Source organism: Chaetodon trifascialis, chromosome 23 (assembly GCF_039877785.1).
Source record: "Chaetodon trifascialis isolate fChaTrf1 chromosome 23, fChaTrf1.hap1, whole genome shotgun sequence".
Classification (NCBI taxonomy): Eukaryota; Metazoa; Chordata; class Actinopteri; order Chaetodontiformes; family Chaetodontidae; genus Chaetodon; species Chaetodon trifascialis.
This window is the reverse complement of record NC_092078.1, coordinates 16744408-16772395: the sequence shown is the minus strand read 5'-3', so window position 1 is coordinate 16772395 and position 27988 is coordinate 16744408. Positions and strand designations below refer to the sequence as shown.

Here is a 27988-nt window from a genome sequence, read left to right as displayed (position 1 = left end):
CTTTTGTTTGGAGCTACTCCTTGAGGACCCTGTAGGACGTTGGCTTGTGACTGACAGTGATGGGTTCACAGGGTCAAACAGCAACCTGGACTTTGCTTCCAGTGCTTCTGCTGGGAATGACCTGCTTATCACACAGTTCCCTTGTGAAAGTAAACAAGGGTTTAAAGGTGAAACGGGGGCAAGCAGCCTACCTGCAGGAGGGTGACCTGCAGTTCCACATTCCCCCTCACAAGGATGCATGCAAGGTGGAAGTGGTCTTAAATGAGCCCATAACTCAACGAGTGGGGAAACTCATGCCTCAGGTAATGGAAAAATCTTGTTCTTATGAAAACCCCCATTGTGCTCCAGGCAATTGACCATGTGCCATGTTGTACAGTCTGAAGGCATGCATTATGCTCCCATAGCTTAAATAATATGTGATTAGTGTTGTTGTAATGATGACAAAAACTTAGTGCTGGTTGAAAAGTCTTTTGAGTTATTTTTCACCACTGTAGCAGATTTTACCATGTTAAATGCAAGTGGCCCCCAGGATCCCACAGCTGAATACGATGCATGAAGTATGAATTTTGGCAATATAAAAGCAAATGAAATCTGTCGAAATTAAATTAAATTGGCATGAGTAGAGTAAGATTTAAAAGATTCAAGGGAAAACAAAAGATACAAAAAAATACTGCAGTGAATGGACAGCCCTGTCTCGTATCTACAACATGCATTTATATAATATCAGTTTTTTTTATAATCTATGTTTCGTCCGAGACTGTAATTTTACTTATATATTGAAAAAATATATCTTATGTCATGCTTCAAATTAGCAAGTTTTTCAGTATTTAACTGAGGCCATGATCTCTTCCTAATTTAAAAAATTTTAAAAAGTGCCTTGAGTTGCCTTAAAATAACCTTAACAAGGTTATTGGGAGACAATACATATTGTAGGAAACAAATGAAATGTGTGTCATTTTGGTTTTATGAAAGCATATAAAAGCTGTGGAAAATGAATTAAATTGGCATGGTGAGTCTGTGATTTAAAAGATGTAAGGAAAACAATAGATAGAACAACAGATGGACAACCATGTCTCCTACAAAGTATATTTCCTGCATAGACTACTAATTGGCTCTGCTGGAGTATCAATGTAATTGATGCCTAAATTTATGCTATATTTGCGGAAAAAAAATGTGAACACAAATTAATATTTTATGTACATCTTGAAAAGTGTCTGGAGGAGATCTTTAACTACAACAAAGTATTAAATTTGGTTTAGGTTCTCTGTACACAAAGACTTAAGTTAAATCAAGACTAAGTGTGAAAACCCTAATTAAGAACTTTCACTGTTTGTCCTTCATCATACACACACCTGGCTTGAAGATACAGTATACTTCCATTTCTTGAACAGCCTAGTTTCAGTCAAGAAAAGAGAGATATTTTGGGGGAATAGAAGGTGTACCGACCCTTCTATACTTCTTCCTTTGTTTTCCAGGTAGCCAGGGTGTCTCCTCTCTAATGAGTCTGTGCTGACAGATACAGCCATCCGTTTAATGTCAAGGATGAGTGATTTTTCATGCTAAAAAGTAAAAAAAAAAAAAAAGTTCAAGATTAAAGTTCAAGCATTCAATTTGTCATTAGTAGGTTCAGACATCATTTATTTATGAATAGTTTAAGTTAAGCTCCATATGAGATGGTGACATTCAAACCATTTACACTTTACAATTCACTTCATTTCATTTTTATTTTTTTCTGACATTTCCTGTGTCCAGTCACCAAGCTCTTCCTGCAACATCAGCTTATAGTATGTATGTGATAAGGATTTAATAGTTAGTGATTGGTCATATTTAGATTCAGAGTTAACAAGAAAGAATTCATTTAGTGAATGGTCAGTATGGAGATTCACAGATCTAGAATGGCAGAGTGATTTGAGAATGGTCATGAGATATTTAATATTATGTTTGGAAGGCAGTTATCCTCCCTCAACGTATTCTTTGTGTTTGATAATTAAGATTTCTCCCTTTGCTTGTTCAGGTGTTTGATTGCCATTATCTGGCTGATGAGGTAAAGTATGTCCATAACGGCTGCCCATTGTTAAAGGAGGACACTGTCAAGCTTCGACTGTACAGGTACAACAACTGGATATCCTTGAAATAGGAAAGGCATTTATTTACTTCCTTTCTCGTTCTTGTTGATGTGGCAGCATGAAATAAATGAGCATCTTGTGTTTTTTGACCAGGTTCACAGAGACAGAGACATACATGGAGGTTTTTTCTCTCCATGTGGATGTTATAGAACCTGAATGCAGCATCATAAAACTGGGGCCCAAATCCCTGGAGGTTCCTGAATTCTATGGGCTCTCTGATGCTGTGGATGGCAATGTGGTGTCCTTCCACTATGAGAAGAGGTCCAACCTGGAGTGTAGTATCCATCTGAGCAGCCATGACACCCACCTGCCAGCTCACGGACAACTGGTCACTGGAGAGCCAGAGAAAGCTACAAAGAGAGGGGATGAACCAGAGAGCTTCATCCACCTCCGGCAGCAGCTAGGTAACCTTAAACTGCATGGCTCACAGCTGATGAGGACAAATTTACCATGCCTAGCTTATCTATAAGTGAACAGAAAAAAATATACCAATGCAAAAAACAATGCAATGCCAATAATCAAATGTAAGCTAATAGAATTGCATTTATTCAAACATCCCTTGAATTGTTGGCAAGCAATACCTTGGTTCGATTTAGGTTATGCTTCACAGTTCACATTTTTAAACAGTTCACATTTACCAGAGAGAACGATTTGAGCATATGAGGAAGAAGCCCTGAGTTGGTAAATGCAGTGGTAACTAATGCTAGTTTGGCTGGAGTTGCTAGAGTGTGAACATCCCACAAACAAATGAAGAGCAGGACTGAGCTGCTGTCATTACTCTGAATTCTGATATAGCTGCAACTTGGCTCACAGATTGACATACCCACAAACAGTAGCTGTGTCAGTCCTGAACAGGTATTTTACTAATGTATCCTGTAACAAAATGATGTAGAAAGCCAATAACCAGCCCATTGCCTCAGTTAGCCACACATGCTAACATTTGCCACTTTAGGGTAGATAAAGACAACAGTTAATTTCTCACTTTTTTCCCCATGTTTTGGTTTTTGAAAGACTACAAAAAGATGCCACCCTTCATAATCTGTACTGGTCAGATTCATTGCTGCCTGCCACTGTTTATTTTTTCATGCTGCTTACAGAGGCACCAAGTTGTTGTTCTATAAATTGTGGCTTTAAGCATCAAGGACTTTTAAAGGGATTTCTACAGCAAATCCCTTTATCGGTAGGTTTAGCATCTTTAATTAATGATATCATGTTTGCCACAGCTAAAGATTGCAGTTTAGCCGATTAATTCAACATTCTGAGTTGATATAAAAATGCAGTGGCCTTGAGTGACATGGCACGCAAACTTCATTTAATCAGGTTGTGCCACTGAGTTCAAGAAAGAAGCATAAAATCTCTGCTGAATATTTCAGTGCCACACAGATCAAACAACAATACAAAAGTGATGTGAAATTTGTGTAATTTCTCTGTGGTTGTGTAATTATTCAGATAATAAAGCTCGGGCAATGTGTAAATCTGAAGACTGTCTGAAGGGTCTGAAGCTCGTAAAGTTCACCAAAATTCCCTGTGATGACTTCCTGATGATGGGGTTGAGGTATCAGCACATAGACCCTCCATCTCCAAATGTAGACTACATTGCAATTAGACTGGACCTCAAGGACTCCCGGAGTGGCAGCATATATCAGGTAATTTGGCTGTTTTGATGCTAGCAATTTGTTCCTTACTGCCTGTACCAGCACTATGATTTTATATGAGTATTTGCTTTAAGTACTGAATAGGTTTATCACGATATATTGGGCCACTATTGGCCTGTTGTTGAGTACTTGTGAGTTTTACCTTAAAAATGTGTAAAATGACACCACAAAATGAGTTTAGGAGGGTTTTTTTTTTTTTTTTGCTCATTGTCTTGACTTGTTCTTCACAGGTTTAACATTTTTAGTTGTTCTGCTCCATAAGAGATTCTAATTCTTCTTAAAGAATCAAAACTAATTAAACTTAATTTTAAGTGGTCATTGTGTTTTCTTTGTTCAGTCGGAACAGGCCTGGATTCCAGTGCAGATAGATGGTGCAATGCCCAACCAGCCTCCTAAACCGTCCTTCATGTCCATGTTTATCCTGGAAGTGGACCAGTTCATCCTCACTCCATTCTCCACTGCTACACTGGATGCTGAAGACGAAGAATCCCACAAACAGCTTTTGGTTTTCAACATCACTAAGCCCCCCATGGATGGCTTCATCACCCATCTATCTGACCACACTCGCCCAATCTCTTCCTTTACATGGCTCGATCTCAATGACATGCTCATTGGGTATCAACCTCCAAACTCCTCACATACGCAACGCCGGAATTATGAGGTAGCACTCTTTCCTATACTTTGTGCAATTTGTAAAACAATTAGTTTGGTGTTGTGAGTGGTTTTTGAAAATCTCTGTCATCTTTCCATACAGGTGGAATTTGAGGTTCATGATTTTTTCTTTGAGAAGAGCCCATCAGTGACTGTTCATATATCTGTAAGGAATGCAGACACGAATGCACCCAGGGTGTCCTGGAACATGGGTATGCTACCAGTGCCACACTGCTCACTACACAAAGCTTTTTCAAATGCATGGGAGTAATTAAGTTGTTTATTCATTAACTTTAAAATTGAAATTTATTTTAGCAATCATCACTTGTAGTGACATACATACATCCAACTAATTGTTGTTTTGGCCTTATACTATCTGCTTCAGTCTCACTGATCTCATCAACCTCGTTTTCAGCAGCAGGCAGCTGTCTTCAGCAAGGAAGCTGTGAAGCCTGCCGAGCTCCAAACGACAAAGTTGCGAACTACCTGACAAAGAAAATCATTTAGCAGCTAAAGAAACAGACATTTTTCTCAGGACTTGTTGGAGACCAAAAGATAAAAGATAAAAGATAAAAGATAAAAACATCAAGTGGACAGAAATGCAACTCAAATGAATTTTGATATTTTTGTCTGGTGCTAGTGTCCTAAGGTGCTAATGGTTAGCTACCCCATGGGATAACAGCCTCTTTGGGTTACAGGGGAACAAGAGGAAAGATAACATACTGCAAAGGCACTGCAAATCATCTCCATGTAAAGGAGAGTCCACTGCCTCCAGAACAGTCTATAATTTCTCTGAACACAGAAAGCTGGACGCCGCAGCATTAGTGCTTTTAACTCTGTGGTGCGCTATCATTCAGAATGAGAGTTGGCATGTACAGTATACTTAAGTAGTTCTTCTATGAACAACTCGTTTTACAGGTCTCAGTCTGTTAGAGGGTCAGTCCCGGCCAATAACGTGGGAGCAACTCCAGATTGTGGACAACGACAACCTGAATGCTGTTCGAATCATTACTGTGGACGGCCTGCAGCATGGACGGCTCACTGTCAGAGGTACTGATACACAACTGCGAGTGGACACAGAGAAAATTACGTATGTGCTTACCTGTAGAAAAAAATTAAAGCTTGAACAAATCTGTTTTAAGTCAAAGTAAAATTTGTCTGGCTACACAGCAAATAAGTTAATCTGTGAGTTGGTTTGAGGTTCATTTAGGTTACTTATCATTCGACAACACAGGGTTGTACAACAAAATTCAAGTTGTAAGCTAGTCCCTTTATGTTCCACACAAAATTGTTGTGGACTATGGTGCATCAGGCATGGTACCTTGGGCTGTTCCAGAATCAAACTTCAAGACAACATAGACTAGTGCTGAACGATGTCTTGGTGGAATTAATTTTTCACTCTAATGGTCCGGTCAGCCAAGCATTTAAAGTCAACCAAAGATACACATTGAGTTACTCTGTGGGGAATTTTGACATGTAAGTTCCTGCAACTGACCAAAAGCAAACCATAACAGTTTTGACCTGTTAAGGAATAGAATACCCGTGGATACCATCATAGCTATGTTGCACCATCCCTGTTTATATTAAGGTGCTGTGTCAGAATATAATTTGCTCGATAAAAGATTTTGACGGTTATGAGTCAGGAGTTGATTGTACAAATTCATGGTTTCAATAAACCATTAACCATTGTCGTCCTGTTCATGACCAAGCTAGCTTGACGACTGACAGCTCGCAAGGCAGCTAGCTTTGACAGCTGTTGTGATTGACTACAGCTAGCATGTTCCTGGGTCACTTGTGTCTCAGCATTTGATTCATCAGCCAACTGACCCTGCAAGTTGTTAAACATGGACGAGTTTTGCCATGCCACTTGTGGTTCACAACCTTTTTGGCTTGTGGTGCTTTAAAGTCAAGTGACGTCTACGACCCTTGGTCACAGGTTGCATGATATGTCAGTCGGTGGCCAATAGTTCAAGGAATAATGTTCGCATTGCAGATTGTTTCACGTGAATAGTTTTGAGAAGCATACAGAATTAAAGCTACCCAGTACTTCAAAAAATATTGGATTTCTTATAAAAAAATAAATCGAATGTATGAAACATAAGTTTTTCTTCATTTCCAATTTTCTTAATCATCTTGCCGCCTCTCTGTTTTAGCTGGTGGTTTCTTTTGGGGTTCCAACCACGTGTTAACAAACTTTTAGCACCACTGCAAGGATTTGCAGATATAGCTGGACCAGATTTGGAGTAAAATGCCCTAAACTGCTTTACTGTGCACAACAGGAATAAGCCACCTTTCTTCTGTAATAAACAGGGTTTACACTTTCACAAAATGTGGTCTTAATTTTGAGAACATTTCTATACCACTGGTGTGAGGCACAGGCTACCATCATCTCTAACAAAGGTACCACATTTACTTCAGTCAGTCAGTAACATTATTGATATTAACACGTTATTTGACTGTTTCATGTAAAATCCAGGCAGAAAGGGCTTCATATTCACTGTCAATGACATCAAAGCAGGCGTGGTTCGCTATCATCACGACGACAGCGACTCCACCAAAGACTTCATAATATTCCGCATCGCTGACAGCAACCATCAGACCCGACACAAGTTCCCCATCAAGATCCTGCCGAAGGATGACACTCCTCCATTCCTCATCACTAACATGCTGCTGGAGGTGTCTGAGGGCCAGATGGCTTTACTGAGAGGCTCAACCCTCCAGGCGTCAGACATGGACTCCAGCGATGACTACATCCTCTTTAACATCACCCACCCCCCACAGGCAGGAGAGGTCATGAAAATTCCAGGACCAGGGCTCACAGGTTAGAAGAATGGACTTTTTTATTTTATCCTACCTGGAGTTTACAGGTTTATTTTTAACCATATCTGTCACTTTTCTTTTGGTTTTAATCCAGGTTATCCTGTCAGCCACTTTCTGCAGAAAGACCTGTCTCAGTCCATGATTTACTATCGACACCTAGGAAATGAGGTGTTTGATGACTCCTTTGAGGTGGTGCTGTCAGATTTTCATGACCCCCCCAACCTTTCAGAGTCTCAAGTGGGTAAAAGCAACACATCTCTAAAATACTATTATTTAGTCAGTTCATTAAGGATAGGATGAGAGAACACCATTTCACTTCATGTCGAAGCATCACCATAGGTTTACAATAATTCACCTACAGTGAGGTCTACCTTTGCAGTATGACTGCATTGTGAAATTGGTCAGTGTCTTATTGGTTATCAACTGAAAGCTCTTTATGTGAACTAATTTCAGTTCCGTAATTTTAATTTCCTTCACTATAATCTTATTTCTAATTAACTTAGATGGATTCCTATTAACTACATACTGTCTCATTTCAGCTAGCTAAAAGAAAACTTTCTTCACAGAACTGTACTCGGTATCTGATTCAGTGCTCTGCTATAATGCTGTCTCTGTGGTGTAGGTAGTGATGGTTCATATAGAGCCTGTTCCAGACCAACCTCCTAAAGAGGTTCCTGGTTCCAGCCGGTGTCTTGTGATCAAAGAAACAGAAGTGGTCCATATAACACGGCAACAGCTTTACTTTGTGGACCAGGAGTCCCCAGACAGCGAGCTTACGTATACAGTTACCACTCCACCTTTCTACACTGGTCCTCACAGGTTAGTATGTCCTCACCTTCAGAAAACACACACGACAACAAACAATGGAAAACCATTCTGAATTATGTGTCATTGTCCTCATGAGCAGCAGTCCAGATGCAGGGAGGCTGTTCTTAGTAGACAGCATACCCAAATTCACCAAAGATTCCAGTGCGCCAGTACTGAGGCTCTTCACGCAGGTAATTCTTTCAGGTTTTTATTCAGGAGGACATGATTGGCACATGCAGTGAGGCACACTTATCCACAATATATCCATTTCTTCTTTTTTGTTTGTTTCCAGCATGCAGTGAACTTCATGAAAGTAGCCTACATGCCTCCAATCATGGACATCGGCCCTTACCCCCAGCATATCCAGTTAATTCTCTCAGTAACCAACCACCTGGGCAAAACAGTCACTGGGATCTGCTTTAACATCACTGTGGTGCCTGTGGACAACCAGCCACCACAGGTGGAAAAGAAAATTCAAAATCATTCTTATCTCAGTTCCTGAAGTTGATATGTGGATATATCAAGGAACTGTATCTACATTCTGTTTCAGGTTATTACCAACCCTCTGACTGTAGATGAGGGAGGGGAGTGCTGGCTCAGCCCTGACCACTTGTTGCTGTCAGATGTGGACTCCATGGAAGAAGCCCTGCAGGTGCAGCTTCAGAGGGAACCACAGCATGGAGCTCTGCAGCTAGGCGGCCTCTCACTAAAACCAGGCCATGTTTTCACTGTGCAAGACCTGAAAAGCTTTAAAGTTAGGTCAGATATCTTGCTTCATTCGTTTCCTTAGTTCATGTGGGATTTAGGCCTAAATTCTATTCTTTGAATACGAATGAAGAAAAATAATCCGATACCAAATCTCTTTACACAGATTCTTTTAATTTTAATTTCCTGACTTTAATTTGCATGTTAAACAATATGAAATATTGTTTATTTCATCACTCAGGTACCATCATGACAGTTCAGAAACTGTAGAGGACAATATTGAATTCACAGCAACGGATGGCACCAATTCAGTCACTTTCGTCCTACAAGTGAAGGTAATTGCTCTCATTTGAGGAAATAATTGGGGTTCCTTTAGGAATTGTTTTGCTAATGCCTTGCATGTCATCCTCAGGTGATGCCCATCAATGACGAGGTCCCTGTGTTGGCTGCTGATTTGAAACCAGTTCTCAGCTGTGCAGAGGGACAGGAAGTAGTCATCACAACAGAGTTTATCTACGCTACTGATGCAGACAGCGACAACAGCAGCCTTACTTTCCTCATCGCCCGGCAGCCGTATCATGGCGTGGTGCTCCGAGACGGTGTCATCGTCGATCGCTTTATACAGGCAGACATCACAGCAGGGATCATCACCTACAAACACACAGGTGGGCAGCAGACAGTGGCGTGGTGAAAAGCCTGCTGTTAGTGCATGACAAAGATAATCTTTCAAATGGCATTCACAAAGGCATTCCCAGTGTTGCACTCAGGTGTTTCTCTAAAAGTTCTTTATCTGATTGTGGTTTTAGGACTGGAGATTGGACTTACTCCTCGCCATGACACCATCACCTTTGTTATTTCTGATGGAGAAACAGAAAACTCTGCTGAATGCTGCAGTGATGGAAATCCCAGCAGGACCAGAGGCAGGGCTCAGCTGCGGGACAGCCTGCCTGTGTATGACCTCCAGGTCACAGTGTTCCCAGTCGACAGCCAGCCACCTTCCCTTACAACAGGTGGGCCATTTCTGAAGCACTTCAATGGTGTCTGGCCTTGATCTTTAACAAGACTTACAAATGAAAAAAGCAAATAACACCACATCATGCCAACGAAAATGTACTGAAACCATTAAAGCCACTACACACCCATGGTCACTTTTGTTGTTTAGAACTCTACTCAGGACTGTGTGTGTCTATGTGACTATATGACGAGCCAATGCAGAAATATTGGCATGTCATAGCAGGAAAAACAGTTATAGTTGAGAACATTAATCATTGCTGTTTATTATTCAGATGTCCCAGCTTCAGGGCCCTACTATTATGCATGTTTGCTCACTGGCGCACTGTGACACTGAAATGGAATGGAGCCATTGTTAATGTTATTAATTACATTTCCTGCCATGACGAATTGAAATTATTTCCAGGAAAAAGGTCTGTCAGCACAATAGTTTTAGAAATGACAGCACAAACTAAATGACTCTTTACAGCATGTGAAGTGTCAGGAGATTCCTTGTCAAGAGAGTCTCTTTCAGCTCAATGTTTTGGATAAAAAGCTTGATATACTGGATTTCTCAGAAGTCTATGAAAATGAAAATGAAAGCTAAAAGAAGAGCAGATATTAGACTTAGGTTCACCAGGTGGACACAAACATGTAATGTGCTTTTTTTTTTGATGGATGTATAAATAGGAAACCATTTGCTATACTGGATGTTAGATCAGTCTTGATGTTGCCTGTACTTAGTAATGTTAATTTTTTTTCAATTATATCTAATTGAGGACCTCTTTTAAAGGCTGAGGCTATTTTCATGAAACAGTTTGTATGAAACGCCACGCCATTTCACAGCACAGATCATTTCAAAATTTGAACTGCTTTACAGGTTAAGATTTTATCTGGCCGACAAACAATATACAAATACTGTGAAACTGACCTCTTTCCAATTATTTTATTTGTCAAATGAATTGTAAAGCATGATATTTTAGCATGATTTGTCCTTTCCTGTTTGTAGGAGACATCTTTACAGTAGATGAGGGTGGGACCGCTTCGATAACTGCGTCTCATTTGAAGGCCTCTGACGTGGACACTGTCCTGGAAGAGCTGGTGGTCAGTCTGATTTCTCCGCCCCAGTTTGGCTACATTGAAAATGTTCTGCCCAGTCCTGGCTTTGAGAAAAGCAACACAGGCATAAGCATAGGTAAGCATTATCGTAAATATCATTCTTCAGATAGGCCGAACCAGAAAATAATTAATGTGTTTTCCTGTCTAACCTCCTTTTTCCAGCCTCCTTTTCATACAAAGACATCACTGACGGTCATGTGAACTATGTACAGTCCAGACACCAGAGGATGGAGCCTACAGCTGACCAGTTCATGCTCTGTGTATCAGATGGCAAACACAGGTCTGCCCACGTCCCCTTCTACATTATTATTACCCCAATAAACGATGAGATCCCAGAGTTTATGGCTCGCAACATCACAGTAAGTTTGAATGGTCAGTTCCACTTGTGACAACCAAATGAGACATTACTATTAGATTTTGTTAACAAGATACAGTCCATCGTTCACTGATGTCCTTCTGTGATGAGGTACGTGAAGGAGAAATGAAGCAGCTGGACTCATCAGTTTTCCATGCGATGGATCTGGATGTCCCCAAGAACATCCTGCGCTTCAGCGTGGTCAAAGCCCCGCAGCACGGCAGCATCATCAACCACAGCAGTGAAAAGCCAGTGCACAGGAGACGAGAGGCCGGAGCTCCATCGTCAGTGGTCGACTTTACAATGACAGACCTTACAAATGGTACTTTTTGCGTGTCGATATGGAGTCAGATCACTCTCAACATATACAGTATGCTGTGCTGAATATTTTTCCATATTGATAAATATCAGGTTTGCAAAATCTGTCAATATAATCAAATTAATTTTCAAAGCAGCAAACTGCATTTTACACTTCAAATTTACACTTTAAACTCTTTAAAAGTCTGAAACAAACAGTTTTCACATTGTATATCATATGGACTTTTCACGTATGCACAGAATTTACAGAATACTCATACTAATTAAAACCAGTTAAAGTCATAAAGATCCAAAAATATGCATGAAACCTGAAACTAACTAAATAGCAATGTCTGCCAAAACCCAGACTGTAGAATAAGAGAATTACTTTGTCGTTTGACTGAATGGTCAGTTTTTATACATCAACCATATGTCCACCACTCTGAGTGGATGTAATTCTATAATGGTAGGAAATAAAACTGAGCATGCAAGCCTTTATAGAACTAAATATAGTCACTGTTTGGTGTTTCAGTAAGTCAAATGAATCTGTAGCATCATTGGCTTTCAGGTATGGATCTGATGTACATGCACGATGACTCAGAGAATATGGAGGACAGTTTTACCATCCAGCTGACTGATGGCCGGTACCAACTCCACAGACAAGTGATGGTTAAAGTGCTGCCAGTCAATGATGAGGAGCCTCGTGTCATCAGGTTGGACTGACATCTGCATTATGCTTCCTGTTCATTCATCACATGATTCAACGTGGAGAAGAAAAGTCAACCTCTTCTGTCCTTCAGGAACAATGGCCTGGAGGTGGAGCCTGGAGAAGCCCGGCTTATATCCAGCGTGACGCTCTTTGCACAGGACAGTGACACTCGTTCCTCAGAGGTCATGTACATGTTTGAGAGTGTTCCTACCCAAGGGCTGCTTCAGCTTAAGGTTGGTGCCGTGGCATAAAATTTTAAAGAGATACACAGAGGGACACTTTGATATTATATTCCCTGTGAGTCAGTTAAGTTATGAGAACACAGTGAGTCATCTGTTTCTACTGAACGGATGATTGTTGTCAATGTAAAAACCTTTATCATTGACCTCAAATGTGAGAAAATGTGAACTAGCAACAGTTTTGAAGCCACATTACCAGCAGCTTTTATTGGTTAAAATTTTGTCAGTGAGGAAAAAAAACTAAGAGAATAGTTGGCAGGCTGTCCCGCAGCTGAGCCCAGAATAGCCAAACGTTTTGGGAAACGTCCCTCGGTTCCAGAGTTTTTTTTTAACTTTCAATGAATGTTTCCTCAGCTTTTAGGCATGCATTGGTCTCTGGTAATGTTAATGTGAAACATGAAAATCAGTTTGCTGTATGTTTGTCAGTTTCTTCTTCTACTTCTGCTTCATACAACCCTGAATGAAAACGTACATAAAAAATGTAATCATTGGCAAATTAACTATGTCTTATGAAGTGTTCCTGAGCCCATGTAGTAATATCCTTCATACAATCATGTGTTCACTAAGAGCCTTTCTGGGAAGACTCTTTCGTACCCAATCATGATACTCTCACCTGTTCCCAGTGAACCTGTTTACCTGTGGAATGTTCCAAACAGGTGTTTTTGGAGCGTTCCACAACTTTCCCAGTCTTTAGTCGCTCCTGTCCCAACTTGCTTGAAACATGTTGTTGCATCACTTTCAGAGTAATAAGATATTTACATAAGTCAATGCAGTTGATGAGGTCAAGCATTAAATATATTGTCTTTGTGCTGTTTTGAATTGAGTAAATGTCACAAATGATTAGCAGATTATCCCATTCTTATTTGGAATCAGGGTTGTAGTAAGCTGTCACTGTAAAACATTGGGATGACACTGGGAGGTGCTGTGGTCCTAACTGTGACTGATGCTGTCTCAGGAAGGTCAGGACTGGGTGACACTGACAGCAGGGAGAAACTGCACCCAGGAGAAGGTGGACATGAACCTTCTGCGCTACAAGCACACAGGCCTGCACGGCGCTAAAGCACAGGACTTCTTCGTCTTCTACTTGTTGGATGGAAAGAATCAATCACCACCACAGCATTTCCACATCTCTGTCAAAGATCTAGAGAAAGGTACTGCAATTCCTCATAAGTGTAGGTTTGGATCAAACCTTGTCTTCCTCTGAAGGTCACATCATATTTCCCTGCCCTCTGCCCAGTGTCAGTTCACACTGATGTGGTTCCAGATGTAACGTAGCCTTCAAATGTCTCCTCCACTGTTTCAGGAAATATTGCCATCTTTGTGAAGCCAGTGAACGTCAGCCGTGGGGATCGTGTGGTTCTCACCACAGATGTGCTGTTAGCCACAGACAGCACGGACAAGCCTGAGGAGCTTCTGTATGTCATCACCAACCCTCCTCCTCATGGACACATAGAGTACATCAAACATCCTGGACTTGCCATCTCCACCTTCAGCCAGATGGATATAGCAGCCAACCTTGTGGCTTACGTGCATGACAACCGTGCCAGCACACCCACAGAAACCTTTCAGTGAGTCTACATGTCATTCTGCAGCTTGTTCAAGAACTCTCTTCAGATGAAGTTCACATTCCAGTTAGAATTTCCTCACATAACACAGATTTGATATGGTTTTGTGTGTAGGAATTCACATTTTGGTTCAGGCTTGGATCTCATGCTAACTGCGGTGCATTCTCAATTTTCACATAAAGAAGCAACACTGTAACATTCCTCACATTAATGCATAAAAGCAAATACAAATGTCATTTTTCCGTCATGGTACTGAAACGTGATTCTTAACATTCCTGTGAATTGATTTTGTACAGTGATCATGTTTGTTCAGACAGCCTAACAGCCAGTCTCTTGCATGCTTCTGCAGATTTGTGGTGAGTAATGGTAAGACCAGCCGAAATGGAACCTTTGAGATTGCGGTGGAAATGGTGGATCGCGTCCTGCCGTCCCTGTCCTCCAACAAAGGCCTCTCAGTTCCACAGGGTTCCTCCATGATCCTGGGTCCTGACTGCCTGGCCATGTCTGACCCCGACACTCCACCCAATGCCCTGACCTTTGTCCTCCTCCAGCCTCCACAGTATGGCAGGCTGCTTTTAGGTGGTACTCCACTCATTACTGGCTCAAACTTCACCCAGAGAAACATCCAGGAGTTGGAGGTTACATATAAACATGATGGAGGGCCATCCCAAATCGACAGATTTGCCTTTACTGCCTCTGACAGCACCAAACGGGGTTTCCTGCTGGACGGGCGGTTACATACAGCACCTGAGTTCTTCACAATTCAGGTGGGTGATAATGGATGTGTTTTGTGTGTTTAGAAGTTGTGTGGTTGTGTCACAATTCTCCCAGAAACCTCAGCTGTTCACAACCTTCCAATATGGCTGATAAGGATTGTATTATGTACACTGAAAGCTGCAAAGAGGCCTAACTGCACAACTCACACCCAGGGATCCTAGCTCTGTGGGCCAATGGGAAGAGGACCCACCCAGGGTTGATGGCTCATTTCCTTTAGCAGCCTTTTCACAGAAGAAATATGTTTAGTGGGAAATGGGAAATATAATAATAATAATAATAATAATAATAATAATAATAACTAGACAAATTCCCCTCGGCGGGAAATTTGGAGAGTGATACAGTGCGCAAACGCCGGGCCGTGTGCCAAACGCCGGGCCGTGCAGTTAGCGCTAACATATAAGCGAAGCTAACATTAGCATGTCAAAAAACACATTGAAAAGGTCTCAAACATCATTAGAATGCCTCTACCATTCATTTTAGCGTATGTTAGCATTAGCATGCTAACATTAGCATGTCAAATAACACATTAAAAACCTCTGAACCATCATTAGAACGCAATGAACATTCATGTTAACGTATGTTAGCATATTAGCATTAGCATGCTAACATTAGCAAGTTAGCTCACTAACCCGACATCAACAGTCAAACCTCCACGCACCAACAAGTTCATTGGACCTCATGTTAGCATTAGCATGTTAGCATTGTGGCTAATGCTAACAGGCCAACATCCCTCATTACCTCACTAACACTTAGAACTCACCAGTAGGTAGCTTGGCTGTGGCTGGTTACCATGTCACTACAGAGCTTAATGGAGAACTGATCATTTGACTGAGCTGCACAGCTGCAGCTGAAGCTACATGTGTGTGTGTGGGAGAGGAGTGCTGAGGTTGCCACGGCAACTTGAGGTGGCCTGATCAATGATGTCACCCACTCAGACACAGGTGCAGACACACATGCATTTGATTGGAGTCAATGAGGAGCAGACACAGAAACGTCTGAATTTGGCCTCTGTGCACCCCTCGAACAAACGCTTCTCACGCAAAGACCGTGAGAGCCACAAGGCTTCGCTGTACGCACTGATCACTTTCTTTTTTTCGCTGGGGTCAAAAATGTGGGTTTTACAGCGAGTTAAAAAATGGCTGGTTTCTGTCTCTCCTGTTTTTGATTTGTATCGGACCTTATGGGCGAGGTCAGAGGCACTCTCCTCGCTCAGAGGCTGAGAACTCAAAAACCGTAAGTCCTATCGCTTAGCCAGGAACATCACCTCCACTCTACACACCCATTATAAACTCACAATTTCTCCCAAAACGCTCATGGTCATTGAACTGCGACAGCTCAACAACTATACAACTTATCAAAACGAGAATTAATACACCAATACCCGAGACATGTGTCTACGTTTTAAAGTTGGAATGGCGTCTGTAGGTGAACGTATGCCAGAGCAGTAGTCCGTTGAAAAAGGGAGAGATTTTTTCGCTTTTTTTGGCTCGTCCCATTCATTTCTTATGGGAAATCAACGAGACGAGTCTGAGAAACGTCTGAATTTGGCCTCTACGCACCCCCCGAACAAACGCTTCTCACGTGAAGACCGAAACTCCTATTGCCGAAATTTCTTCACCATCAGAGTCACAAGGCTTTGCTGTACAAGCTGATCACTTTCTTTTTCCGCTGGGCTCAAAAATGCCGATTTTAGAGCGAGTTAAAAAAACAGTTGGTTTCTGTCTCTCCTGTTTTGATTTGTATTGGACCTTATGGGCGAGGTCAGAGGCGCTCTCCTCGCTCAGAGGCTGAGAACTCAAAAACCGTAAGTCATATCGCTTAGTCAGGCATATCGTGAGAATCAGCGCAAGCGGCACTACAACCCTGGAAATTTCCACGTGCATAGAGCGAAATTTGTGGAGCGTGGAAAGACAAAAATTTCAGACACTTTTCAGAGCTTCTCTCCACTCTAGCAGTTAATCCCCTCCACTCTAGCGCGAACATTCCGCGCAATACACACCCATTATAAATCCAGCGGTTGCTGCGCAACAAACTTTTGCGTTTTTTCGCGTATTCTGTAGAGAAAAATAATAGCGATCGATTCCCGATTGAGTCACACGTTTTGATATATAATTTGCCTGGGTGCTCGCTATCGTTTTTGACTGGTAGCGAACCGAAAAAAGGTACGGAAGAAGAATAATAATCGGAAGAAGAAGAAGAAACACGCAGAAGAACAATAGTCATAAAGTTAGCAAAGTGATTAGCCACCATAAACTGCTGGTCATACCAGGCCAAGTAAGGCTGTAGCAGCAGAGTGTATTGGTTTGAGCAAGAATGCATTTTATTGATTATGAATTCAACTTTCCATTTGTAAGAGGAAGAATGGGTTATTTCTACTTTTAAAAGACACAGTCTTGCTTTTAGTAGAACAGATATAATGTTATTATATGTCATCTGCCACAGATTATAATGCATATCCTCAGGAAACTGACAACAATAACTTTCCCTGTGTTGTTAATGTCCATGTTTGAGTTTTGTTTGCTTAGACATGCAATGCCTTCAAAACTAAAACATAAAAATTAGAAAAATATATCTATTTTGTGATTTTTCAAAAATCTTCTCTTCACTCAGGATGAGACAGTACCGTAGCTTCAGTGACAAACACAGTATCACCCTACAGACACCTTGCAAATAGCTAATCTTAAACAGTTGCAACATTTTTGGCTCATATGTGTTACAAACATCTTATTTTCCATGATATTCATGATAACCAGTTATGAACAAACCTTGTATGATTTCAGATCAAGCCTTTGGATAAATCATCTCCAGAGGTTGTGAAGCTGCTTCCTCTTTGGAAAGCAGAGCTCTTGGGCGATGGACGGCACGGGATCTTTCTGTCATCTCATGAGCTGAAGGCCCAGGACATTGAGAGCAGAGAAGAAGAGCTGATATTCTGCATCATTCGCCAGCCCTACTTTGGTTATCTAGAAAACATTACAACAGGTCAGGAAATAAATGTTGTTTCGGTATAGATCACGGCTGAGCTTAGAATGGAAAATTAAGTCTCCCTCTTTGCTCCTGCAGGTGGTTTTGTACCACAGCGCTTCTCTCAGGTGGAGCTTAATAAGAGGACTATTGTCTACATCATCAACCCAGACCGGGGGTCTCTGTCAGACAGTCTGGAGTTCACAGTGTCTGATCCTTTGGGGAACACCGGCCCTTCTCACATGTAAGAAAAACATCAGCAACTCTGATTTTTTATGACTTCTTGATTCAACAGTCGATTCTTCACTGTCCTCGACCTCGTCTACACAGACTTGAATTCAGCTGGTCCACCGTGGAGCTGTCTCAGCCTGAGTACTCTGTGTGTGAGGAGCAGGGGACTGTCTCGCTGGAAATCATCCGAAAAGGAAACTTGGCGGAGTCTTCGTATATCACTGTCGAGGTCAGCAAGTAATTTATTTTTGACACTTTATGATTTAACTCATCTGTCAGTTGATACTTGGCCTTTTACTCACTGATTTTCTGACCTGTTTCTGTGTTCATGTTTCTTTACTGCAGGTAAAGGAGTTGACAGCAGGGGCTGGAAAAGATTTCCTCATAAGCTCTTCTTCCCTCATTCAGTTTGATCCAGGTATATTCTCATTAGCAGACGAAACTTGCCTTAAGCTTTATTAAATCAAGGTGGCACTTCACTTTTTTGACACACATAGACTGCTTTGCTCATCGTGGTTAGTCGCACTCAACCTTTAGATATTCTTCTGAGACTTTGAAGGAGCTTTGTCAAGCCTTAGATAATTACCCTGATGATGTCATCAGGGTTTGTCAAAAGATGCTAAGACATTGTATTGTGCATTGTAGGAAGTGTAGGATCCAGTGTTTGGGGAGCTTGACCCACACTAGCAACACTAGTGGGGGAGATTGATTGATATGTGATACCATGTATACTGTAGTTCAATACTCATTGACAGAGTGCTTTTGTGAAGGCTAACTGGAGCATTATGACCACAGACCAGTATCTTTTAACTCAGACCTTTATTACATACAGTAAACGATCAGTGGCGAAGACCCTCTGCCACAGAGCTCATCTTACCAAAGAGAGGGAGGATAGAGAGAGGGGGGTACAGGACCCCCTGGATGACTGGAATGGTGTGTGACATCAGCATAACATCACATCTGGCACATCGGACAGACAGTAGTAATCATCTCCATATACAAACCACCTGTTATATATTCAAAAGTCCACACTCAGGTCATGTGATGACAACTAAACCAAATGACAGATGAGCAAACTCTATCTGCTGATGTAGGCTGCAGGATGTGGCTAAAGACTGTGTCAGATTATTATTATTGTTATTTTTTTTACTATCTTGCAAGTCACTGAACTTAATGAAAGTGCAAAATGAAATCGCAGCAGGATCTCTTTAACAAACAGAATTAATTCCAGTAATTTACTGTGTGTGCTGCAGAGGAAAATGGTACAAAACAAAGTCAAAATAAATAAGACCTGCATCAACTCTTGTTGTGATGTTTCTGTCTATATAGGAGTGTCAAAGAGGAGCTGGCAAACTGAGATCATCCAGGATGACCTTGAGGAGGCTGAGGAGACATTTGAAGTGCTGCTGGTCTCCCCTGAAGGCACAGTGATCGGCAGTATTAACAGGGCTCAAGTCACCATCAGGCAGTCAGGGAGGAAGGGGGAAGGAGGAGGTAAAAATAAACCCCAGCTGGGTGTTTTTAAGATCTTAAAGGACCCTTTGCAAAGTGGTATCACTGCATTATCCCCTTTAACATGGCTACTCACAAAAAAAAAACATTTGATATTGAATGCAGACTTAAAATGATTTGACTAGATGTATTAAAAACTATAAATAGCTGATATTTTCCCAAAGACACCAACAACTGTTCAAACATAATCCCCACAGGGGAGTGCCAGCTGGACCACGATCAGGAGGCTCCAGTTCTGGGAGGAAAAGAGATTCGGTCAGACACGTACCCCCAGCATGGGTCCATTCAACTAGAGAAACTGCCCCTCGGCACAGATTCAGCAATCTGGACCCGTGGAGACAGCATCTCCAGGCCTCAAGCACATGTTCCCAAAAAGAAACTCAAAGTTATGGGCAATCCAAAGTCTGTAAGTATCTGTCCATAAAGATCACCTCTGGATTTGACTTTATCCAAGCTGACATTTTTCTTTTTTTTTTTGTGGCGTTGCCCCAGATTAAAACTCTCTGATTTGCTTGATCTTTCAGATTGCACCATCATCAGTTTTTCACAATGGGACAGACATAATTTACACGGTAAGCAGTAGCACCAGCTGATACTAACCCAACTGAACCTTTTTCACGAAAGTTTTCATTCCTGTGGCCTCTTTAATTCCAGTATCATGGGATCATGCAAATACAAGTAGAAGATGACACTTCCCCATCGAGGAAGGGCAGAAAGGCAAACATCCGTGTGGTTAGCAGGGGAGCACAGCAGCAGGCATCAGCAGTGCTTACTAAGTCAAAGTCAGATCAAAGAAAGATCTCAAAGCTGCAAAAAACTGCACTGGCTAAAGGACGTGTGAGTACAAATGTTCCTTTTCTTGCTTCTTTGCTCATCACTGAGTGAGTGAAGACATTTTATCTTTTCTGGGATATTCAGCTTTGTGATCAGGGCCAGAAACACTTCTGAAGGGAACATCTCTGGCTCATTTAATGTTTTATGGTTGATCTGACTTCCATATCATACTGTATCATACTGTATTTTATATCTTAGATATTTTTACTAGATCTTTTTAACTTGTATATATTTCTTTTATATATTTTTTGTTTTATATTTTCTGTTACATTTTATATTTCATGTTTATTGATGTTTGCACCAGGGATTTGAGGGAAACGTTATTTCAGTTCTGTTAATGTCCTGTACATATAGCAGCATTGACAATAAAGTTGACTTGACTTGACTTATTGTGAGTGAACTGCATTCCAGTTTAAGCAACACCAATGAATTCTGTATGGCCCACAGATTACAGCTGATAGCTCAGTACCCAAGCCCTGTGTGCCAGAACTGATGGGACTCCTGCATTTCAACCAGACCACCAATCAGCTCTTTCACTGCAACGGTGTCTCCTGGAAACCCTGGGCACCAACTGATCAGGTATTCCAGCTTCACAGCAGAGGGAATCTGCTTGTGATAAAGACAAAAAAGACAGTACTGTGCTCATGAATGATGCCCATAAGTGTGGATATAAAGACTAAAAAGTAGTGGATGTAATAAAGAACCTTGTGGAACTCCATATGAAATGTTTGTAGGTGGTACTTTTGAAGTAAACATTGATTGACCTATGATATAATTTCTTAAAGATTAATTTCATGTTTGTCTACAAATGTCATCATATCTCCCATTTCCTCCTGAAACACAGATGGTGAGTGCTCAGCTGTGTCCCCAGGGCTGGACCTTTCATGGTGGTCAGTGTTACACCCTCAGCACTGATCACAAAGTCACATGGAGCGCAGCTAACAGGGCATGCAGGGAGAGGTACAGTTCACCATGGAGAGAAGCTGAATCAGAAAGCATGGACGGCCATGCTTCTGATTTGTTGTCCATCATGCATAAAAACTGTATAATCTGAATTATATACACTGTGAAATATCCTTGTCTTTCTGATTCAGATATAAAGGCACTCTAACAAGCGTTCTCTCTAAAGTCGACATGGACTGGCTGTGGGACTTCAGCGGAAGGAAACCATTCTGGATAGGTGGATATATTTTTGTTGCAGCATCATTCTGTGGTATTTTGTTGGTGTTTTTTTTTAATTAACATGTCCAGTTGGGAAAAAAAAAAGGATGACTCATGTCTAATTCTGACTGTTTAAAGTCACGAGGAGGAGAAAAAGGAAAACAACTGGGACAAAGAGAGAAATCTTAAAAATCCCCATGGTGTTAAAGCTCCTCTCACAATACAATGCAATCCAAATCAATGTAATTGTGGTCCAATGAAAGAAGAATGCAGGCATGTACATAATGTTCCATACATTGAGGTCAAAGGTCAGTCATCACATTTCATAACAGGCAAGGCTTCTGGTTTAAAGATTATTTAAAATTCCTTCAAAGAAGTGTTTGAGATGTGACAGAGGTTATATTAAAGGTTCACTTAAAAAGCCTTTTACGTGTCAGTTTCTGAGCTGCTCTCCTATATGAAGCTTTGTTAAACATGTAACTAAACCACATGTGACTTTGTCCATGTAAATTACTTAGCATCAGAAAGTGCAGAAGATGTCCTTTAAGAAAAAGTTTTGGTCATATTATCTAACTGAGAACTGCACTGGTAATCTCACAGCACACAGTGACATTACATAATAGTCAAACTTTTTTACTCTGACTGACTGATTTTCTCCTTCTGTTTAAGGCCTGAATGACAGAGAAGGCCGAGGACGTTGGGAGTGGGTGGGCGGTGAGCCGGTCAGCTACACTAACTGGAGAAAGACACCCCCTCGGTCCAAAATGAAGGGAAGCAAGAAGTGCATCCTGGTGTGGAGAAGAGCAAAGTGGCAAATCAGGAACTGCAAGACGGGCAAAGGTCATCACTTTGTGTGTTCAGTAAAAACTTGACGTTGACCGGGTACACAGCATCACAGCTACAAGTCCCTGTGCTGCATTCAGAGGAGTTGCAGGAGGAAGGACTGAACCTCAGGACATTTAAACTGCAATAAGAGTTTCCAACAAGGATCAAAGGGAACTTTGCAGGAGCTGTTCGTATCATTTATAATGAACTCTGTGGCAATTATTGCGTCTAAAAGTAACCTGTTACACTAAATGACATTGTTTACACTGCATTTACTCTAATTACACACTAAATGTATTGTCATATATTGTATATAAAGCTCACAAGATTGAGTATTGAGTGCTTTTTGCTCATTTCAGACAGAACAAAGGTTGGATTACCAACAGGAGCCCTTGACCATCAGGGGCTCTCAAAGTCCCTGACTGGTGCAGGTAATTCAGGTGCAAACCTGTTCCTTGATATTGTTCTTGGTGTGAATTTCTGACAAGTTCTGCAACATCACCGGAGGCCCCCTGTGTCCAAATCTAGTTTTAAGGCTTTTATTATGTTAATTTATATTGTGCTTGCATTGTACGTATTCCTAAATTAATTTGTGTCCAGTCAGATCACCACAAGCTGTTTGATATACTCTGTCAGAGCTGCTTGGTTTCTGTGTCCACAGGCAAAGTCTTGAAAATGTTGTGTTGCGTGTACTTTACTTAGTAGGACTTTGGCAGTGAAAGGGAATATACACAATGTGCAGACAGTGTTGGTGTTGACAGAGGACCAATGGAGGCTCAAAAGCAATTTTTTGCTGGAGGAGCTCATAAATGGTTAATCCAGTCATGGACAGAACATCTAGTATTTCCACTTTGTTAAACTGTTCATTCACTTTTTCACAGATCTTTATGTAGATTTCCGTTAAAAGGCCTCATTTAATCATTTCCAAGCAGATCAGTATTTATGAGAATTCCTCCAGTAAGCTTTCAAACGAGCGGCTCTAATCAGTGTTGTGCCCTGTAAGTGATCATATGTAAGTGTCTGTGTAAACATCTACTCGACAATAAACTCATAATATAGATATAATATAATATCTAAAACCAACAATACACCATTGATTATGATCAGCAATCCAATTGGCTACAGATCTTATTTAATAATGTTGACGTTTCTTCACGGGTTATAAGCCGGTGTTGTTCCCTTTTTGAGAATTCAGACCGATCAGTGTTACTGAGATCTTTGCCAGTGGGTTCTGCAAACCACAAGGTTAAGCAGCAATCTGATTATCCCCATCATGTGATCTGCAGCCAGGGTATGAAAGAGGGCCTTTTATATGAGCTGCAAACACTTCTCCAAGGTTTGCATGCGCTGAAAACATACTCCAGATCGTCCTCCGCTTGGTAAGTCTAGATAAAACTGAACAGATAATGTATGTGGTGTGTGTAGGCTGCATCTAGATTTATATGTGTTTCATTAAGGAGTAGAACAACCTGAAATATGAGTGTCAACATGGTTGATTACCACTGGAAATGATTAATTGTAAATCATTTGATCGCAGCTTTTGGACCATTAGTCAGTCAGGAGGACACACTTTGATAATTCACCACCAGTACTGAACGGAATGGTGTTCTTTGCTGGAAGGTGACATAATAAGTGCATTAACAGCTACTCACTTACTTTACAGTATCTGCGGACTTAGGCTATGAAAAAGAGTAGAATGACTTTTGCAACAAAGAGCAGCCCTTTGAATAATTTGAGTGATTTAACTGTGATGTTAGTGCCTCTTAGTGTTGAATCCACAATAGGATGTTGAACAACGAGGGCTCTCAGGTCACAGTATATACCCTGTGGCTGCCATGTGGGACTTCATCATGTTCTGACCTCAGTGGCTGTGAGGGGCTCATTATTTTCTGTGCTGTTTTAACTGGAAAGTTCTTTTTCTTTCTTTTTCATTTCTAATATACTTGAACATTTTGTGTTAAATTGTTTTCACTATGTCAGTTAATTTACTATATTATCATGAAAGCATTACTCTATTGTCCCTGACACAATATCATTGTACAATATCATCATTAAATGTACCAGTTCATACATTCATTTACAGTTTGTCAGTGTTTTATCTGAACTTGAAAAGAATACTTCTTTCTTTCTTTCTTTTTCTTTCTTTCTTTCTTTCTTTCTTTCTTTCTTTCTTTCTTTCTTTCTTTCTTTCTTTCTTTCTTTCTGATAGTAAGAAGAGAAGATTGATATTAATCTCATCTCTGTGTTAAATCAGCAGTCAGGACGTGGTTAGCTAGCTTAGCATAAAGACTGACCAAAGCTAATCAACATATCTATAGTTCAGTACTTAACACATAATCTCTCATTTGTTTAATCTGTGCACAAAATATAAAAACAACAATAGAAACATATAAAAAGTTTGTGGTTTTCGAGGGAGTTGCACGCTGGAACTATTTCTTGAATAGCGACCTGCACTGTGATGCTACGTGCTGGGCTGATACACTGTTGTTTGTCAAGAACTAGCTAAAAGACTAAAAAAGTGCTTTTACATTTGCATTTATACAATTTGAACAAGTAAATTTTAATTGTGAGCTTTAGAGGCGTTGGTGGATGTATTTTTAAACTGTATCCGGATGAGCTGTTTCCAGTCTGTATGCTAAGCTAAGCTAACCACATCCTGAATCCAGCTCTGTAGAGATTGATATCATTTGTGGCATTTCATCAATCAGCAGAGCATTGGACAGGCTAGCCATTAAGACTGCGTTCCTATTACTGTGTTCTTTGTAAGCAAATTGGAAAATGTAGCATATCGTGTAAGCCTGTAGAATAAATTTACCAGTCCTATTTAGCAGACAGTGTTTGAGCTAAAAACACAAACATCAGTCTTTCTGACTCACTCTGACTCTGTTCTGTCAATCCTGTCTCCATTTATTATTTTGTTGTTCATTCAAGGTTCGATCATGGCATGAGCGTCTGTCCTCTCTCCTGATCTTCATCGATACAAGTAAAACCAAAGACGTTGCACTGCTGAGGGTTTGTCATGGATCATCCATCCTTGGGCCAACACAGTCAACCCAGTCATGCCTCCAGCTTTCAGTGGCTTTCTTTTGCTTACCAGAGCCTGACAGAAATCCCCTATGACACCATCCTGACTCAGACAGACACCCTGGAGGTGCTGGACCTCAGTTACAATCTGCTGGATGAGTATCCTTTTCTTAATAACCAGGAGCTTCACAATCAAAAAGAAGAAATTTATTCAGTTTTGTTGTCGTTTTCTGCTCCTCATGGCCTCACCAACATAGTTAGCTCAAAGATTAGATACAGGTGTTATATTTACAGCAGCACATGCTTCAATACAGAATAAAGATTTGACACATCTTTACTACATTTAGTCACAAACCAAAGTACTGCTGAAAGTTGAAATTTTGACCTGACGATGGGGCTTGAGGGTCACCAAAGGTACTGAAGTTCATCCTGAGGGTAACATGAATGTGTACCAAGCGATGTTAATCCTTTTCAAATGATGAAAGATGAGGGGATCAGTAAAATCTGCAGGATTCATCCCTGGGGGTCATGAATGCTGTGAAAATCCTTCCAGCTATTGTCAAGATATTTCAGTGGTGGACCAGCACTGCCATACCTAAAGCTACACCGCTAACATGGCTAAAGACACGCGCTCTATGTAGGAATAGGCTGACAGGACCGATGTTTGTGGAAGAAAGCATTAGTTATCTACTGATTCTTTTCATTTACTATACAGTATATCTTTTGTAACAACACATTATAGGATACAACATCCTGCTGTAGATAAATATTCTCTGAATGACACATTCACACAGTATATTTGATGTATATGTCCTCAGCGACTCACAAGCCTGAACAGTTTGACTGTTGTGTGTGGTGTGTTCTCCTTCATTCAGTCCTTATTGGAACCCGGCTCTGCTGGGTCAGCTGGAGAAGCTCAGCACTCTGATCCTGGACTGCAACAACTACACATCTCACATCAAGTTCCCCTACATGCCGAGCGTCACCACAGTATGCATCAACAAGAACAAGATCAACAATCTGCCTGTGTTTGTGGAAGAAATCCGCCGAAAGTTCCCCAACATAAAGTGAGCCTGGGACTCATTTCTGCAGAGGAGCTGGAGTCAGTACATGAAACCATGATTTTCACTCCATCCTGCTTTATTCTTTCAAATATAGGATCCTCAGTATGATGAACAATGAGGCAGCACCTAGTTATTTCAATGGAGGAAGTCTGACCCAGTACAAAGACTACAGGTGAGAATGGAGGTTCTTCATGTCACTACCTCCTTATTTTGGCACAGAGTCACAGTCAGTAATTCTAACTGTAAAACCAAAGTCCAGAATCACTCAGCACACACTGTATATTCTCTGTTTTGGTGGGGGAAAAAAAAGTCTAATAATAACTTTTCTTTATCAACTATGATTATAAACAGTACTTAGGTCATAATGTGGTACTGCTACTTTTACTTACATAAAGGATCTGAATACTTCTTCCAGCACTGGTCTGCCTTATGAAAATGTCCCTGAACTGGACAACAAAACAAGTCAACATATTGTTCATTTCAATTCACTGCTGCCTCTCAGGTGCTGTAAACTGAATGTACTGTATACCCCATGTATGTCTTGTTAAGGCCATGTCTTTCCCTTGTTTTCGCCTTCTCAGACAGTACGTCATCAGTCAGATCCCAGGCCTGGAGATCCTGGATGACACTGAGGTCCTGGAGAAGGAGAGAGCCCAGGCTAGAAAAACCTACAGGTTGCAGCAGAGCAGCCACAGCAGCCGAAAGAGGAAGGAGGACTCGTCAAAGAAACATACACACATGCTGAAAAAGTCAAACACTGTCATAAGACAATAGGTTATACTATATTATACTATACTAGACAATACTATACTGTACTGTACTGTACTGCACTATACTATTTATTTAAAGCCTTCCCATAAAAAAACCTTCAGTGTTCCAGTACCAGCATTATGACACATTGTTTGTTCGGCATCTGCTTATGCCCACATATACTGTACAGCTACAGCTACAGGATGTTTACACAGAGTTTAATATTCAGATCCGTGTTTTATTAGCAGTTTATCAAATTAAAATGGAAATATTCCACATGCCTTGTGCGTCATTTTCCACATTCGGACTGACATGCTTGTTAGCTTTGGAAAGTGATGATGTCTGCAGTTAAACGTTGTGCTGGTTTGAACATCATCAAAATTAATGCTGCAACAGGCAAGATTTTATCACTATGAAATGATTGGAATTACATAAAGGTTTTGAGTGTGTGTGTGTGTGTGTGTGTGTGTGTGTGTGTGTGTGTGTGTGTGTGTGTGTGTGTGTGTGTGTGTGTGTGTGTGTGCGTGTGTGTGCGTGTGTGTGTGTGTTCGGGAATGGAGCCGCAGTAGTGTGCACTGAAGGTACTCTGGTACTCATCTCTGGTACTTCCACTAGAGGGGGCTAGAGTCAAAAAGAAAGCACAAGTGGGCACATTGGCCATTTCCCAGAGAGCTGCACTCAACAATAATGACTGAGTCAAAAATGAGTCCACTGGTGTCAGCGCACCAGATTTCAACCTATTGTTTGGGCACAAATAAGGGTCAGCTTTGATTGAAATTGAGAAAATTTCATCTACTATTTTATGTTA

The 27988-nt window shown here is 41.0% G+C and overlaps 2 protein-coding genes across 2 annotated transcripts; both read left to right on the top strand.

The window, feature by feature from the left end:
• Window positions 1-22450, top strand: frem1a (Fras1 related extracellular matrix 1a). Its single transcript, XM_070993085.1, has 36 exons — window positions 1-302; window positions 2015-2109; window positions 2220-2530; window positions 3576-3772; window positions 4119-4442; window positions 4536-4644; window positions 5351-5482; window positions 6909-7253; window positions 7347-7493; window positions 7879-8071; window positions 8160-8250; window positions 8352-8519; window positions 8610-8818; window positions 9006-9099; window positions 9177-9429; window positions 9571-9774; window positions 10764-10949; window positions 11036-11232; window positions 11340-11550; window positions 12094-12238; window positions 12326-12467; window positions 13429-13624; window positions 13777-14041; window positions 14388-14805; window positions 17596-17797; window positions 17879-18023; window positions 18110-18239; window positions 18356-18428; window positions 19340-19504; window positions 19720-19928; window positions 20047-20094; window positions 20177-20359; window positions 20804-20935; window positions 21201-21316; window positions 21451-21536; window positions 22187-22450. The coding sequence occupies exons 1-36, from the start codon at window positions 60-62 to the stop codon at window positions 22387-22389; spliced, it is 6567 nt and encodes a 2188-aa protein (XP_070849186.1). The 5' UTR covers window positions 1-59; the 3' UTR covers window positions 22390-22450.
• Window positions 22451-23332: 882 nt separating this feature from the next.
• LOC139351531 (leucine-rich melanocyte differentiation-associated protein) lies at window positions 23333-27437 on the top strand. Its single transcript, XM_070993473.1, has 5 exons — window positions 23333-23721; window positions 25274-25525; window positions 26242-26433; window positions 26525-26602; window positions 27012-27437. Exons 2-5 carry the CDS (start codon window positions 25362-25364, stop codon window positions 27202-27204), a joined length of 627 nt encoding a protein of 208 aa, XP_070849574.1. The 5' UTR covers window positions 23333-23721; window positions 25274-25361; the 3' UTR covers window positions 27205-27437.
• The last annotated feature ends 551 nt before the right edge of the window (window positions 27438-27988 follow it).

Excerpts from the sequence above, each read along its gene's own strand:
- frem1a (XM_070993085.1), top strand. The coding sequence starts at position 60 with ATGGGTTCACAGGGTCAAACAGCAACCTGGACTTTGCTTCCAGTGCTT. Across the intron at positions 13,625-13,776 it reads TGTCAAAGATCTAGAGAAAG|GAAATATTGCCATCTTTGTG; the intron begins GTACTGCAATTC and ends CCACTGTTTCAG. Across the intron at positions 19,929-20,046 it reads TTATGGGCAATCCAAAGTCT|ATTGCACCATCATCAGTTTT; the intron begins GTAAGTATCTGT and ends TTGATCTTTCAG.
- LOC139351531 (XM_070993473.1), top strand. The coding sequence starts at position 25,362 with ATGGATCATCCATCCTTGGGCCAACACAGTCAACCCAGTCATGCCTCC. Across the intron at positions 26,434-26,524 it reads CGAAAGTTCCCCAACATAAA|GATCCTCAGTATGATGAACA; the intron begins GTGAGCCTGGGA and ends TTTCAAATATAG. Across the intron at positions 26,603-27,011 it reads ACCCAGTACAAAGACTACAG|ACAGTACGTCATCAGTCAGA; the intron begins GTGAGAATGGAG and ends TCGCCTTCTCAG.